Source organism: Rhinoderma darwinii, chromosome 4 (genome assembly GCF_050947455.1).
Source record: "Rhinoderma darwinii isolate aRhiDar2 chromosome 4, aRhiDar2.hap1, whole genome shotgun sequence".
NCBI classification, from domain to species: Eukaryota; Metazoa; Chordata; class Amphibia; order Anura; family Rhinodermatidae; genus Rhinoderma; species Rhinoderma darwinii.
Window position 1 is genome coordinate 348,251,331 of NC_134690.1, and position 15,029 is coordinate 348,266,359.

The window sequence follows — 15,029 nt, forward strand, 5'->3', positions numbered from 1 at the left end:
CAGGGCTACTAATTAACTGGTCTAAATCGTATCTGATGCCATTGAGACAGGATAATTGTGGATGGGGTACCCAGTTTGGCGGACTGCCGGTAAGATCAGAGTTCAAATACCTAGGGATTAATATTGCTAGAGATAGCTCTAAATCGTATGGGTTGAATGTAGCACCCTTGGTCACGTATCTAAGGGACAAACTACAGGTGTGGAAGGGCCTGCCTTTATCAGTAGCAGGGCGCGTTAATTTAATAAAAATGATAGTGATGCCAAAGTTCTTGTATGTGTTGGAGCACATGGATGTGTTGGTGCCTAAAAAGCTCTTTAAACTAATAAATTCAATGTTCGCGCCGTTTGTGTGGGGGGGGGGGGAGATCTAAGCTCAAGCTGTCGATTTTACAAAGACCTAAAGACGAGGCTGGGGCTGCGTTACCGGATGTTTTTCTATATTATTTGGCGGGGCAGCTCAGATACTTGATTTCATGGGTCTCCCCCCCCCTAGAGACTAATGCGGAGAATCATCTCGCTCGGGTACTGGGTTTGAAAAATCTGTGGCCGATACTGGAGCCGCATGATTTTAGACACCGCTCCCTGTTACCCTTACATAAGCTGGCGAGACGAGTCTGGCAACAGGCTAAAGATATACTGGGATATGTGGGGGTGGTGGCGGAGAGCCCGCTATGGGATAATCCGAGCTTTCCCCATTTGCACGGATTGGTAGGGAAGAGTTACTGGTCAGCTAGAGAGGTAGTCGCTCTATCACAATTGCTAACGGAAGAAGGGGTGGTAATGACGGTGAGTGAGATTCGGGCGGCATTTAATATACCGCCAGGGGATGAATTATACTGCATACAGCTGTACCATGCTCTATTAGCACAATTCCCAGTGAACTCCGTGACTCATTCCAGTTGTGACCTAGTGGTGAGGCTGAGCACGCCGTTTACAAGGGGTGTTGTCTCCCAAATTTATTCTTATCTAATGGAGGCTAAGATGCGAATGGAGCCCCTGGGGGTGGAGGATAAGTGGCGTGCGTTAATTCCACAACTCACAGCAGAGGAATGGAGGGAAGCGCAGGGCTCCCATCTGCTGGTTTCACCAGCTGCAAATAATAAACTAGTGCAACTGTACATCATACACCAATGTTATTTAACACCTGTAAAGCTGCATCGTATGGGAAGAATGGAGTCCTCACAATGTCATAGGTGTGGAGAGATGAGGGCAGACTTTATACACTTAATGTGGGGTTGTCATCGGATTCGTTGCTTTTGGGAGGAGGTGGTTACATTATTAATGGCAGTGATGGGGAGGACGATAACTTGCAGGCCTGAGATATGTTTACTGGGACTGTTAAATGAGGAGCAATGGTCATTATATGAGAAGATTTTCCTCAGAGAAACACTGTTTATGGCAAGAAAGGCGGTGGCCATGAGATGGATGGCGGATAGATCCCCGACAGTAGCGCAATGGCGCAAAATGGTTAATGACATGCTTCCATTTGAGAAAATAGTGTACAAACATCGGGGCAAGGCGGCCAAATTTAATTTGATCTGGGATGGTTGGTGCTCATCGAGTCTCACTCACTGCACAGTCCAAGGGCTGACAGCTGATCTGGCACAAGCGGGGGGTGGGAGAGGGTAAAAGACTAGGAAGAATGACATGTCCAGGTGCTCCAGGGTAGGAAATATAAGAAGATTGGAGCGAGGTGATAGAATATTGAAGTGTGGGAGTATTTCTATTCTCATGATGTAATGTAATAAAAGCCGGGTTGGTTGGAATTGAGAATCCTGTAGTATGTGTGAGTGGTCTGCGAACCATGGGTTATTATGATGAATACCTGCGAGTATTCCCTTTGTATAAATTGATTCTTCTGACAAATGTACTATTGAATGTGTAATGTTCTACTGATGTATGTGATGGTTTGACTCTGACAGTTACTTTTAATAAAACGAGTTTAAAAAAAATAATGCTTCACGCATACATGAGTAGGGAAACTTGCTCTATTTTTTTGCTCTGTTCTTTGCTTCTCTTCTCTAACCAAATTGATTGTTTGCATATCCCAGCGGAATCACAAGTCTTCAGCGTAACTCTGTTCTATTTATGGTTGCTCTCTAAAGGATGGAAATAGTACTGTGCCGCTACGCCTTATGCAGGGCTCATCCATTTTCAGAGGCATGTTTATGGTTTTTTATTGTAAAAAAAATCCTGAGATTTTATACAATGTTTTTTTTAACTTTGTTGCAAAAAAATTGCACCATGCAGAACTAGTGTTCTTCTGTATGGGCACAGATCTTTACACCACTGCAGCTACAAAAGGAGGTACAAACATCGCACCGTGTACTGCTCGGTAACAGATTTACTTCCCAAATTCTCTGTATAGTTTACACTGGGACATCTGCAGAATGCCCAATGAATATGGACCAAGCGCTAGGTTACCCCAAAAGGTGTATTTTGAAGGTGCTTATAAAAAGGTTCACAGTTCATTTTTAATGACTTGAAGTTTTTACTCTGTGCACCGCTGACCTATGCGGAGTTTACACACTAACTTGAAACTATCTACATTCATCAGAATTTTTCAGAAATGTTATCCGTTGAAATATCCCTTTAAGGCCAGGATCCCTCACACACCGTTTTGATGCAGTTCTTGGTGCAAGTTTTGGCTCTGTTTTTTTTAAAAAGAAAAATATTTTTTTTTTAGCTAAAGACAGACGTGGATCCAAAAGGAAGGAAAGGTATAAAGAAAAGACTGATGCATCTACTTTGCATCAAAACAGTGTGTGGGATCCTGGCCTAAGGGCCTGTTCACATCAACGTTCAGAATCCGTTCAACCTTTGTCGGGAAACTATGAATGGAAAGCCAAACTGAAACCATAGCTTCCGTTTTGCATTACCATTAATTTCAATAGTAATGCTTCTGTTTTAGTTGGTTTCCGTTCCGTAAAGTTTGTTTTTTCACGGAAACAATAGTGTAGTCAACTATGCTATTGTTTCTGTGAACAAAAAACATTTTTACGGAACGGAAACCAACTGCAGTGGAAGCATTACCATTGAAATTAATGGTAATGCAAAAAGGAAGCTATAGTTTTCGTTCGGCTTTCCGTTTATCGTGTCCAATGAGTGAAAGGTTGAACAGAACCCGAACGGTGATGTAAACAGGCCCTAGCATAATCCTGGATTGGTGAACATGCATGTTTATTTCCAAAGAGGATGTGTTTCAATATAGCAAAGCCCTTAAAGGAACACTCCAGGAAAAGCAGATGGTGTTATGCCCACTGTAGGGCCTAAGGGGGAGGAACCCGACTCAATGATGGGTTTGAAAGAGCACCAAAGATGGCAGTACAGTCCTGCACTAGGTCTGACACCGTTTCCGTTTTTCCTAAAGGAGTTTCATTCTTTTTCAGTAACCCTATACTAATAAAAAGCACCGGACCTGTTCTTCATAATGAACACTATTAATAATAACTTGTTACCTGAGCACAGAGCTGGGGGGCATTGACTTCTATGGGCTTATTTGGACCCTGAGATCAATGTTCTTGGAGGGTGAATAATATAAAGTGTGATGTTTGTCGTCTCCTTATAGAACCCCCTCTAATGACTTAGGAGCCACATTACTTTAATCCTGGCTCTTCTTTCCAGCTAGCATTTCCAGTCTATTTTTGAAGCCTGATGCTAGGGATATAGTGTTTCCAGGCTCACATAGAGCGTTGGCTCCAACACAGGAGTCAGTTTACTCTACACAACTTGGTCTGCTTACTTTCTTGTCCGGGTGCTATTCTATTTATACACCTATATAAACATCTGGCTGCTTTGTCTACAGAGTCGTGAGTCATTTTTACTTTGGTACATGTGCTTGTAAATTGGTTTATTGTATGTCGTCACATCGCCGAACTCTGGGGTTATGGTTAAATTTGCTGCATTTTTCTTCCTACCCTGAATTTCATTTTTTAACTTTAGTAGGTTCACAAATTGTATCCTTTTTAGAATAGATCTTACAAGAAAAAAAAATAATCTGAAATCATTGTTTATTGCGACTAGCAATGTCTTATCACCTTCTCTGTAGTCACCTGCTAGGAGGTTCTAACTTTTCCTCTTGTTCATTTTTGTTGCAGATGAAGATCATGTGGAAGACATCCAGCTTAATTCTGAGAGTGATACGGAGGTGGTGGACAAACCTCACCCTATCCAAATAGTCCTGGCCCATGAAGACGACCATAACTTTGAGCTAGATGAAAAGGCCCTGGAGAGCATTTTGATGCAGGATCACATACGGGATCTGAATGTAGTCATTGTGTCTGTAGCTGGAGCTTTTCGTAAAGGGAAATCTTTCTTGCTTGATTTTATGCTTCGGTTTATGTACAGTCAGGTAGAAAAACCATTTTTGTTACTTGTAGTCGCATTAAAATAATTGTTATGATGTAGTAGTATTATAGAGTTCACCACTTCTTCATTACTATTTGAGCATGAGTAGAGTTATGGAGGGCGTCTTGCTCTGCTCTGTTCTTATAGGGTTTTTTCTATTCACATAAATGCCTGTACTAAATTTGTAAATTACTTCATTTAGAAATACTGCCGTTTCAGACGTATAAAATAACCTTGAGCCCATGTCCAATTTTCAGGAAGGTTGCCTAATTCCAGGAATTTATCCTGCTCTTGTTCCATGGATGTGATGGCCGAGTCTGCTCTGATCACCGCTAATGTTTTCTTTCTTGAGCTACGCTCGCACATGATTTGCACATGCTCAGAGCCTCGGTTTTCCCCTGTAGAAGCAGATCTACCCTCTGCTATATACGGCGCATGCTAGGCCGCGTCGATAGACTTCTAGAAGTTTCATTGACTTGATTGAAACACAGAAATGAATGTGAAGCCAAGCATGCGCACTAAGTGGAGGGGAGAGCACAAAGCACGGTGTTCAGTGCGATTGTAACAGCATCAGGACGCAGCATTTACAGTCCGGTCACGTACTATCCACTTAAATGCAGGAGCCGTACCCGAAAATTAGTTTGCGGCTGGATTAAGAATTTCTATGAAAATCTAAGCTTTATTTAGCGGTATCGGAAACGATAATGTTTAATGGTAAAACCCCTCTAACTTTCTTAACGTGTCATGTAGGGAGCAGTGCGTCTGCTCTAACTACGCTCCTCCTCCCATCCTTTGTTGTCAATTTTACTTGTGATCAGTGTGGGGGCCAGTGATCGGACCTCACCCCACCAATTTAGCTGCCTCACATTGATTATCATTCATTTTGCCATTCACGTAAGGTCCTCTTACAAGGCCCATCCTGAGCCAGGTGAATGCGCGCTGATCATCGATTGGTGGTTGTTTTGCTCCTTTCATAAGGAGCTAGTATGGGGACGAGCATTCATTGCTCCGATCACTCGTCCCCATGCGTTATCATGTCGGCACCATGTCTCCCTGTTTACACAGATGTGCTGTCGACAATTATATTTTACTTTTTTAAAACTATACGATCAGCTGATGAACGAGCAAACGCTCATTCATCGGCTGATCGCTGCCCTGTTTACACAGGGAAATTATTGGGAACGAGCGTTTGCCCGATAACTGTCCTGTGTAAAGGGCCTTAAAGAGACACTGTCACCACATTATAAGTGCCCGATCTCCTATATAAGGAGATCGGCGCTATAATGTAGGAGACAGTAATGCTTTTTATTTAGAAAAACGATCTATTTTAAACCACTATGAGCGATTTTTAGATTTATGCTAATGAGTTTCTTAATGCCCAAGTGGGTGTGTTTTACTTTAGACCAAGTGGGCGTTGTACAGAGGAGTGTATGACGCTGACCAATCAGCGTCATGCAATTCTCTCCATTCATTTACACTGCACTACCGATATAGTTCTATCGTTATGTGCAGCTACATACACTAACATTACTGCAGTGTCCTGATAATGAATATACATCACTACCAGCCTGGACGTGATGTTTATTCAGAATCCTGACCACTTCTGAATCTTTTCTGTGAAATTCCAGCAAGGCAATCGTAATCTCGCGAGATTACGATGTAACCTGTCATTTCAAACGAGATTACGCTTGCCTTGCTGGAATCTCACAGAAATGATTCCGAAGTGTCAGGATTCTGAATAAACATCACGTCCAGGCTGGTAGTGATGTATATTCATTATCAGAACACTGCAGTAATGTTAGTGTTTGTGTAAGTGGCTGCACATAGCGATATAACTATATCGCTAGTGCAGTGTAAATGGAGAGAAGTGCGTGACGCTGATTGGTCACTGATTGGTCAGCGTCATACACTCCTCTGTACAAAACCCAGTTGGTCTAAAGTAAAACGCCCACTTGGGCATTAAGAAACTCATTAGCATAAAGCTAAAAATCGCCCATAAAGTGGTTTAAAATATCGTTTTTTTTAAATAAAAAGCATTACTGTCACCTACATTATAGCGCCGATCTCCTTATGTAGGAGATAGAGCTCTTATAATGTCGTGACAGAGCCTCTTTAAGCGTCCCAAGTCCTCTTAGTAGTAGTGAAGTTTGTTTAAAAAAAATTCTACGTTCATTTCCGCACAAATTTCTCTATTCACCAGTGAATCCAACTATTACAATGCAGTACAAACCTGAATCTATAACTGTTTATAGATGGCTTTTCTTTCCTGATTTCCAGAACTACACAAGTTGGATTGGTGGACGTTATGAGCCATTAACTGGTTTCACGTGGCGGGGAGGATGTGAGCGAGAGACCACCGGTATCCAGATTTGGAGTGATGTTTTTGTTGTTGAAAAACCTGACGGAACAAAGGTATCTCGACATGCTGCCTTTTGTATTTTTGTGGTTTCCCCCACTCCTGTTATCAGATTGCAGGAAGGAGAGGGTGGCACAAGATATCCGCCCTCCTTCTACCAGTAATTGTTTTCTGCCCATAGAGACAGGAAATGCTAATATATTACTGACTGTTCAATTCTTCCTCTGCTGCCAAATTGCAGTAAATGTCATTTTCATGTGGGCAATGTTTATAGGCCGTACTATTACAGTGACCACCGTAATGTGACGTTTTAGGTTAGGAGGACCCAACTTCAGGCTTATAAAGGGAAGAAAGTTTCTTCCTACTTCTTTCTAGAAATGTCCATCTGTGCACTGCGCATTATTTTAGTAGCAAGTTATTCAATGAAAAAAAGATGGATCATAGAATTCTATTGGGCAGAAGGGATGTGTGAGCTTAGAAGAATTTTTCATGTACTTTTTATTATCCATTTGATAATTGGGCTTCTTTCAGGTTCCGTTGTTGCTGGATTAAAGGAATTTGTGGGTAATTCTGAAATCTGGCTTTGGTTCGGTACTTCGCATTACTCATCAGCACACAGACTATTCGAAACCAACACTGAGGCAGTCGGCTTATTTTGGACACCATGTGTCCTGCTTTACTGGCTTTGTTTATTTACCGTTTTCCTTTGCAAACAAGTAATAGGAACTCCACTTGGCCGCTGCGGAGTCGCATTAAGAACACAGATGTTTATATAGGATTGCTGCAGCTGAAGGTTCATGTTGTGCTGCCACATAGTGGATGGACAGCGGGACTAGCTTCGAATTTAGCTGATAGTTTGGGAGGAATTGGTTTTACTCTTACCACAATCTTCAGTGACTTTGTTACATTAGCAATACGAATTCACTAATGTCTTCACACTCATGCAGCCTTTGTGATGTGGATTTACTTTCCCACTCTTCTCTTCCTCTTACTAGATTGCGGTAATTCTCATGGACACTCAGGGAGCCTTTGACAGTCAGTCAACTATTAAAGATTGTGCAACGGTTTTTGCCTTGAGCACAATGACCAGCTCTGTCCAGGTACCTAGTGCGTTTCTCTATTTATTACTGCAGTCTTCCTCGTGGTTTATATGGGAATATACTAATAACGGAGGTGCTCTGCTTGTTGTTAGGTTTATAATTTGTCACAGAACATTCAAGAAGATGATCTTCAGCATTTACAGGTAAATATACAGCATGAGCGCTCCTTTTCTTCACAGGCGACTACATTGCCTTTTTTTCAATTAGAATTTGTATTCATTTTTCAAAAACTTACAATAAGGATTTTACGTTCAATTACTTCAGTATAAACAATCAACAAGGGAAAGGTTAAAAAAAAATACCGGAGTACATAAATGCAGATTTAAAACCACCGTCAATATCCATGACCAAAAAGCAATTGGTAAATTTAAAGGACAATTAGAATCTTCATAATACATTGCCTTTTTTGCACCCTTTTTGCACCCTTTGAATACTTTTATTTTAAAGATCAGAGGGTGGTTCTTTTGTTTTTAAGAACTTGCCTATACATACCGTGTCACGACTCACGCCACAGCTCTGTTAACGCCCGCTCTCGCAGCTGTGTAATGTGAAGAATAACGTGATGCGTCGTCCATATGGTCACAGGAATTCATCACGTCTCGGCATTATCCCTAGCTCCGTGCGCTGCGATGTAGAGGCAGGTGTAGATGCACTGGAGACCACGAGGCCATGTCTTATGTAATTAGTTTACTTTGTTTGCGGTAGTACATTGGAAGCTGCATTTTACACAGCAGGGCTGAATTGGGATGCATGTAAGTACCTTCATTTATTTTGAAGTAGTTTCTGTAGGGGGAAAAAAATAATAATGCATTGAAACCCCCTATGAATCTTACTAGATCTGCCCAAAAAAATTATTTAAATTAATGTCTTAGGTTTATGGTTGCTCTTGGCAATGCTGGATATTTTCTTACGGTTAATCAGTTCATTCCCAATGTCAATCAACCTAATAATCTCTCATACACATGGCCATAATGTGTCATATCGATCCTGAATATAGCACCCATTGCCTGCTATGGGCCTATTCCTTACCTCCATGTTCCTCTGATTTTATACAGAGACCATGTATTGTTTTTCTCAGATTTGAGGAAAAATCATGGTATGTGTATTAACCTAGAAGCAATGCAGTGTCGCAGGTAAAGGCGGTACAAGGAGAACAATATAGGTCCATATAATGCGCTCTGCACTACTGTGTTCATAAGGCTTAATATATATTACAGCCTAATATGAGTTATCCGGGATTTAAAAATTGATTGCCTATTCTTAGGATGGGCCATCAATATTAGATCAGTGGATGTCCGACTCTCGGCAGCCCCGCCTATCCGCCGTATAAATGGGCCGCTGCACTTGTAAGAGCGCCACAGCCTCTTTATAGTTTACTGCAATTTCATTTTTGTCCAAGTCAGCCGCTACAAATTTAACACTTGCAAGTATGAAAATAAATAAATAGGCTGCGGCACTCATGCGAAAATCAGACCCCCAACGGTCTAATATTGATGGCCTATTCTAAAAATAGGCCATCAATTTTAACATTCTGCATAACCCCTTTAAGATACCATTCTGAAAATGCTCATAAAAAATGGTGAGTGAGCAAGGACCCTGCAAAACGGTGTTTGTGATTCCCCATCTGAGAGAACTGCTGTACTGTAGAATTTGGGTATTAAAGTGGGGTTCATACACTTCAGTAGGTCTGTAAAGATCAAATCTACCCATAGAAAATAGTCAGGTGGTGACTTTTTTTTTTTTTTCTGCCTCCACTGTTTTTGGCAAGGTTTTTCCCACCAGTTTTCCATGTGTCACGTGATTTACAACATTTATAAATCTACATGAAGTTTATATTTATGGAGTGTTAGCAGCAATTGATAACCTATGCATTGATTTTTCCACATCCGTGCCCAATAAATATTAAATGAGGCAATTTCCTCAAATCCCAGAGGGGAAAAGTTGTATGAACATTCTCTGAACTCTGAACAAATCTTATTTTCCAGCTTTTTACGGAGTATGGACGTCTTGCAATGGAAGAAATTTACAAAAAGCCCTTTCAGGTGAGTTACTGCTACAGTTGTTGCATTTTATGTATCTTTCCCCGAGTGTCTGTATATCTTTATGTGAAACACCGTTAAATCCTTGATGTGTGTATCATATAAACATATACAATGGATTTGGAAAGCCTTAGCGACTTATCACATTTTTGTTATGTTAAGGCCTTGTGCTAAAAAAAACAACAAGTTTTTTCCCTAAAATTCCCCTAGCACTCCATACCCCATAATGACAAATTGAAAACAGAATGTTACTAATCACTGTTTATTGAAAAGAAAAAAACAAAACTATTACATTGACGTAAGTATTCAGACCCTTTACTGAGTACTTAGTTGAAGCACTTCTGGCAGAGAGAACAGCCTCCACATACCCGTACATACCCATCTTCTTGGGTATAATGCCACAAGGCTTGCACACCTAAATTTAGAGATTTTCTGCCATTCTTGTCTGCAGAGCCTCTCAAGCTCTGTCAGGTTGGATGGAGACTATCGGTGGGCAGCCATTTTCAGGTCTCTCCAGAAATGTTCGATTGGGTTCAAGTCAGGACTCTGTCTGGGCCACTAAAGTACATTCACAGAGTTGTCCCTAAGCCACTCCTGTGTTGTATTGGCTGTGCGCTTAGTCATTTGCTTGTTGGTATGTGAACCTGAGGTCCTGACCAGTCTCCATGTACCCGCCGCTGAAAAACACCCCCACAGAATGATGCTGCCACCACCATGCCTCACTGTATGGATGGTATTAGGCAGGTGATGGTTGACCTTCTGGGAGTTCCTCCCAGCTTCACACAGGATCTTTAGCGCTCAGCCAGAGTGACCATTGGGTTCTTGGTCACCTCTCTTACCAAGGCCCTTCTCCCCCGGTTTACTTTGGTGGGGTGACCAGCTCTAGGAAGAGTCCTGGTTGTTTCAAACTACTTCCATGTAAGAATTATGGAGGCCACTGTGGTCTTGGGAACATTCCGTGCAGCAGAATTTTTTTGTACCCTTCTCCAGATCTGTGCCTCCCCACAATACTGTCTGAGCTCTACAGGCATTTCTTTCCTTCTTATGGCTTGGTTTTTGCTCTGATATGCATTGTCAGCTGTGAGACCTTATATAGACAGGGGTGTGTTTCTCCAAATCGTGTCCAATCAAATGAATTGACCACAGGTGGACTCCAATCAAGGTGTAGAAACATTTCAAAGATCTAGAGAAATGGGAGACCCCTAGACCTAAATTTCAAGTGTCATAGCAAAGGGTCTGAATATTATGTCCACGCAAAATTTGAGGTGTTTAATTTTGAATAAATTTGCAAAAGTTTCTAAAATTCTGTTTTCACTCTGTCATTATGTGGTATTGAGTGCAGATGGGGAAAAAAAAAACTTTATTTTTAACACAAGGCCTCAACATAACAAAATGTGAAAAAGTGAAAGGGTCTGAAGACACTATGCATGCACTGTATATAGACGAGTGCTTAAAAAATCCTAGCATTAATATTCTGATTTTGTTGGAAGCTAATAGATATATTACAGAGCATCTATCTTGGTTTTCCAGCCTTAACTTTTTGTATTTTTATTACAGACCCTTATGTTTTTAATCAGAGACTGGAGTTATCCGTATGAACACTCGTATGGTTTGGAGGGTGGTAAACTGTTTTTGGAGAAACGGTTGCAGGTAAAAAGAGATGGTGTTGTTTGATGTTGTAGGTCTGCTAATGACACGTTCCACGTGTGTTGCTTCTCTATTATGTACTTATTTTTGCTGTCCGCTAGAGCAAAGATGGAATCCCTACTGTTTTTAGCGTCCGATCACTTGTCTGAAGCTGAGTAGTATTAGAATTAATTGTGTGTGGGGTTTTTTTGGGGTTTGTTTTTCTTTTTCTATCTACTTAGCTAGCTGAGCACAACATTCGTAAATAGGGTGATAGTCTTCTATGCAGGAAAACCCATTAACGTTCCCCTTGTTGTCCTGCAGGTAAAACAGAACCAACACGAAGAGCTCCAGAATGTCAGGAAACATATACATTCTTGTTTTACCAATATCGGCTGTTTTCTTTTGCCTCATCCTGGTCTTAAAGTGGCAACCAACCCTTATTTTGATGGTAGATTAGTAGGTAAGTCTCTCATAGGTCATGGTAAATGTATTTTCACACTCCATCCGGTATAACGGGTTTTGGGTCTAGATTTACAAAATTGCATCATTATCTACATTAGACATTGATGACGAGTTCAAGAAGGAACTTCAAAATCTGGTCCCTTTGCTGCTCGCTCCTGAGAACTTGGTTGAAAAAGAAATTGGTGGCTCCAAGATGACTTGTCGAGACCTCCTTGAGTATTTTAAAGTAAGTTGCACACAAGGTCGTTACTGTGCTTTGTCTTGTCAAGATGTTAAAGCTGCTTCTTTAGTGTTTTTACCAGTTGTCATTGTTAGGCATCCATCATGTAACGTATACGTTGGGAGCTTTTGCCGGGGTCTACGTCAAACATGGGTAAATAAACCTAATGTGAATGGGGCCTTGCTTGTATGGGTACCTTTTTAGTCTGCTTGACGTATTTAAGAAAGGATATAACACATATAGTCCTCACAATGGATAAAAACGTTTGCAAATCTTTTAATAAATTCTAGGGTTTTTATTTTCTGTGCAGCCCTAAACACTGTGGGCACGAAGTTCTATGAATGCATTTTCCAGAAAAGACTAGTGATGTATGAGATTTCTTATCTATGGCAATTTTACCCCAAAAAAAAAAATGAGAAGGCAGGAGAGCTGTAAGAACAGAAAAAAAGACTTCTCATTTTCAAGGTTACAAATGTTTTGGGAAGTCCGCTTATTTATCCTGTTGTGTAAGAAGCTTTTGTTGCCTCTATCCTAATGGAGTAGGGTCCGTCTACTGGTGAAATACAACCGGTCAGTTGCGTCATCCTTTTTTTTTCATTTTTCTTTTTGTATTTTCTAAGGCATACATCAAAATCTACCAAGGAGAGGAGCTTCCCCATCCCAAGTCTATGCTACAGGTATGAATCTGACAATGTGCTCCTCTTTTGCCTTTAAAATAGATGTTACAAATGTAAAAAAAAATTATTTTTTTTTGTTTTTCTTCTATAGGCAACAGCAGAAGCCAATAACCTTGCGGCTGTTGCTGGAGCTAAAGACACATACAGCAAATGCATGGAGCAGGTAAGGGACAATGCATTTGCTGTAAGAGGGTAGCAATTTTCCAAATGATAAGGAACCGTATGCCGGGTATAGTGTGCTTGCTTGAAACACACCTAACCAAAGAGAAAAAACAAATGCTCTCTAGAAAATGGTTTGTGTCAGAAATCCATGCAGAATATTCAAATTACTCAAGGAGGGGTAAGTGTGTTAATAAGATCACTGGAGTACAACATTTTCCTGGAAAAGGTGGATTTGTTGGGCAGAATTATTATTTTTTTTGTTAGACATCCAATTGTGGGGGCTGAAGACTGATTCTGTCATATATATATATATATATATATATATATATATATATATATATATTACACCACCCCCATTTACACTGTCTGTCCTGACTGAGTTATGTCAATTTTTTGGGGATAAAAATAATGTACCGATATTTATACTGGGTGATGGATGGAGCTGGTGACTGGCTAAGATTAAATGGTGGGGTAGAACTGAAACCGGAAACTTTATAATGTAAATGAAGTGGGGTGTTTTGATCTTTGGAGGATAAATAACCCGTACGGGAAACAATACTCCTGTTTTAACAAGACAGGTAACACTCTGTCAAGGATAAACATGGTCCTCGGATCACCCGATTTCTATTTCTATGGTCCATAATATTAAATATGAACCAAGATCAATATCCGATCACTCACCACTAATGTTGGAAATCAAGCTGATTACATCTTCTAATTCCTCCCGTGGGTTTAGACTCAACCCCCACTGGTTAACACTGATAAAGGATCAAGATTAGATCTGTAAACGGTTGACTGAATTCATAAATTTTAATCTGGATATGACCTCAATAGAAATTGTATGGGATGCTTTGCTAGGGGGATGAAGAAGGGGTATATAGCTGGAATGAAAAAAAGCGTTTCAGCAAGAAGACTAGGCTAAAACCAGGGTGCGGGAACTTGAATCTATATATATTTTTAGAAAAGACTAGGATTCTCGTGAAAAACGGAACACCGCTGTGGAAACATATGAACAAATACAACTGCGTAAAGCACAAAATAGGATGTTTTTCAGGATCAAAGGCAGTACACCGAGGTTGGGAAACCAGGTAGACTTCTGGCAAATATGCTAAAGTGTAAACAGATGTGAGGGGGAATTGCAGCAATCAGGAATGAAAGTGGAAAGATATGTAGAGACCAGAAATAAATTTAACAGGTATTTTTTTTCATTTTACTCTTGATTTGTATACTACGGAATATAATTGAAGGGGAAAAGGAGATGGAGAACTTCTTAGATAAATGTTGTCTGACTCCAGAACAAAGCCTTATATTGGATGCTAGGATAACATTAGAGGAAGTGGTGAAAGCCATCAAGTAGATGCCCAGTCTTAAATCACCAGGACCGGAGCTATATTGGCCCCACTGCTTCTAGAAGTCTTTAATAAGGCACTGGAATCCGATGTTCTACCGGATTCAATGTATCATGCTCCGATAACCCGGGAGCTTATCGCCCGATCTCATCACCTCGCATGCTAAGATCCTGGCAAAAATCTTGGCAGGAAGGTTGGTTAGGAACATAATTTGTAGTGTAGGGAAGGATCAGTGTGGGTTTTTGCCCAATGAATCCACTAATACTAATAGACGCCTCTTTGAAAACGTGCAATTGGATTTGGGAGGAAGGGGGGGGGGGGGTCGCTTCATCCTGTCATTGGATGCTGTTAAATTTGACAGTGTGGAGTGGCCCTTTTTGTGGCAAGCATTGAATAGACTTGGGGTGCATAGTAATTTCTTAAGGTGGGTCAACATTCTGTATAGAGAACCCAGAGCAAGAGTCCTAGTGAATCAAGGGCTGACCGAAAAATTTATTTTAACTAGGGGCACACGACAAGGTTATCCTCTCTCTCCACTCATATTCGCATTGTATTTGGAGCAGTTTGCTGCGAGGATCCGTCATGATAAAGAGATTAATGGTTTTGGGTGTCGGGGGAGCGAGGACAAAATTGCACTGTATGCAGACGACATTCTATTATTTTTGGAGAATACTGCAGATACCCTTCC

The 15,029-nt window shown here is 40.8% G+C and overlaps 1 protein-coding gene across 2 annotated transcripts in view; it reads left to right on the forward strand.

The window, feature by feature from the left end:
• The window catches only part of ATL2 (atlastin GTPase 2), a 69,662-nt gene that overhangs the window by 44,547 nt on the left and 10,086 nt on the right, over positions 1–15,029 (forward strand). For both annotated transcript variants that reach the window (XM_075862913.1, XM_075862914.1), the window contains exons 2-11: positions 4,098–4,351; positions 6,625–6,759; positions 7,699–7,803; positions 7,896–7,946; positions 9,789–9,845; positions 11,400–11,492; positions 11,793–11,931; positions 12,032–12,159; positions 12,774–12,830; positions 12,922–12,993. In XM_075862913.1, the coding sequence (XP_075719028.1) occupies positions 4,098–4,351; positions 6,625–6,759; positions 7,699–7,803; positions 7,896–7,946; positions 9,789–9,845; positions 11,400–11,492; positions 11,793–11,931; positions 12,032–12,159; positions 12,774–12,830; positions 12,922–12,993 (1,091 nt within the window). The remainder of the gene's footprint in view (positions 1–4,097; positions 4,352–6,624; positions 6,760–7,698; positions 7,804–7,895; positions 7,947–9,788; positions 9,846–11,399; positions 11,493–11,792; positions 11,932–12,031; positions 12,160–12,773; positions 12,831–12,921; positions 12,994–15,029) is intronic.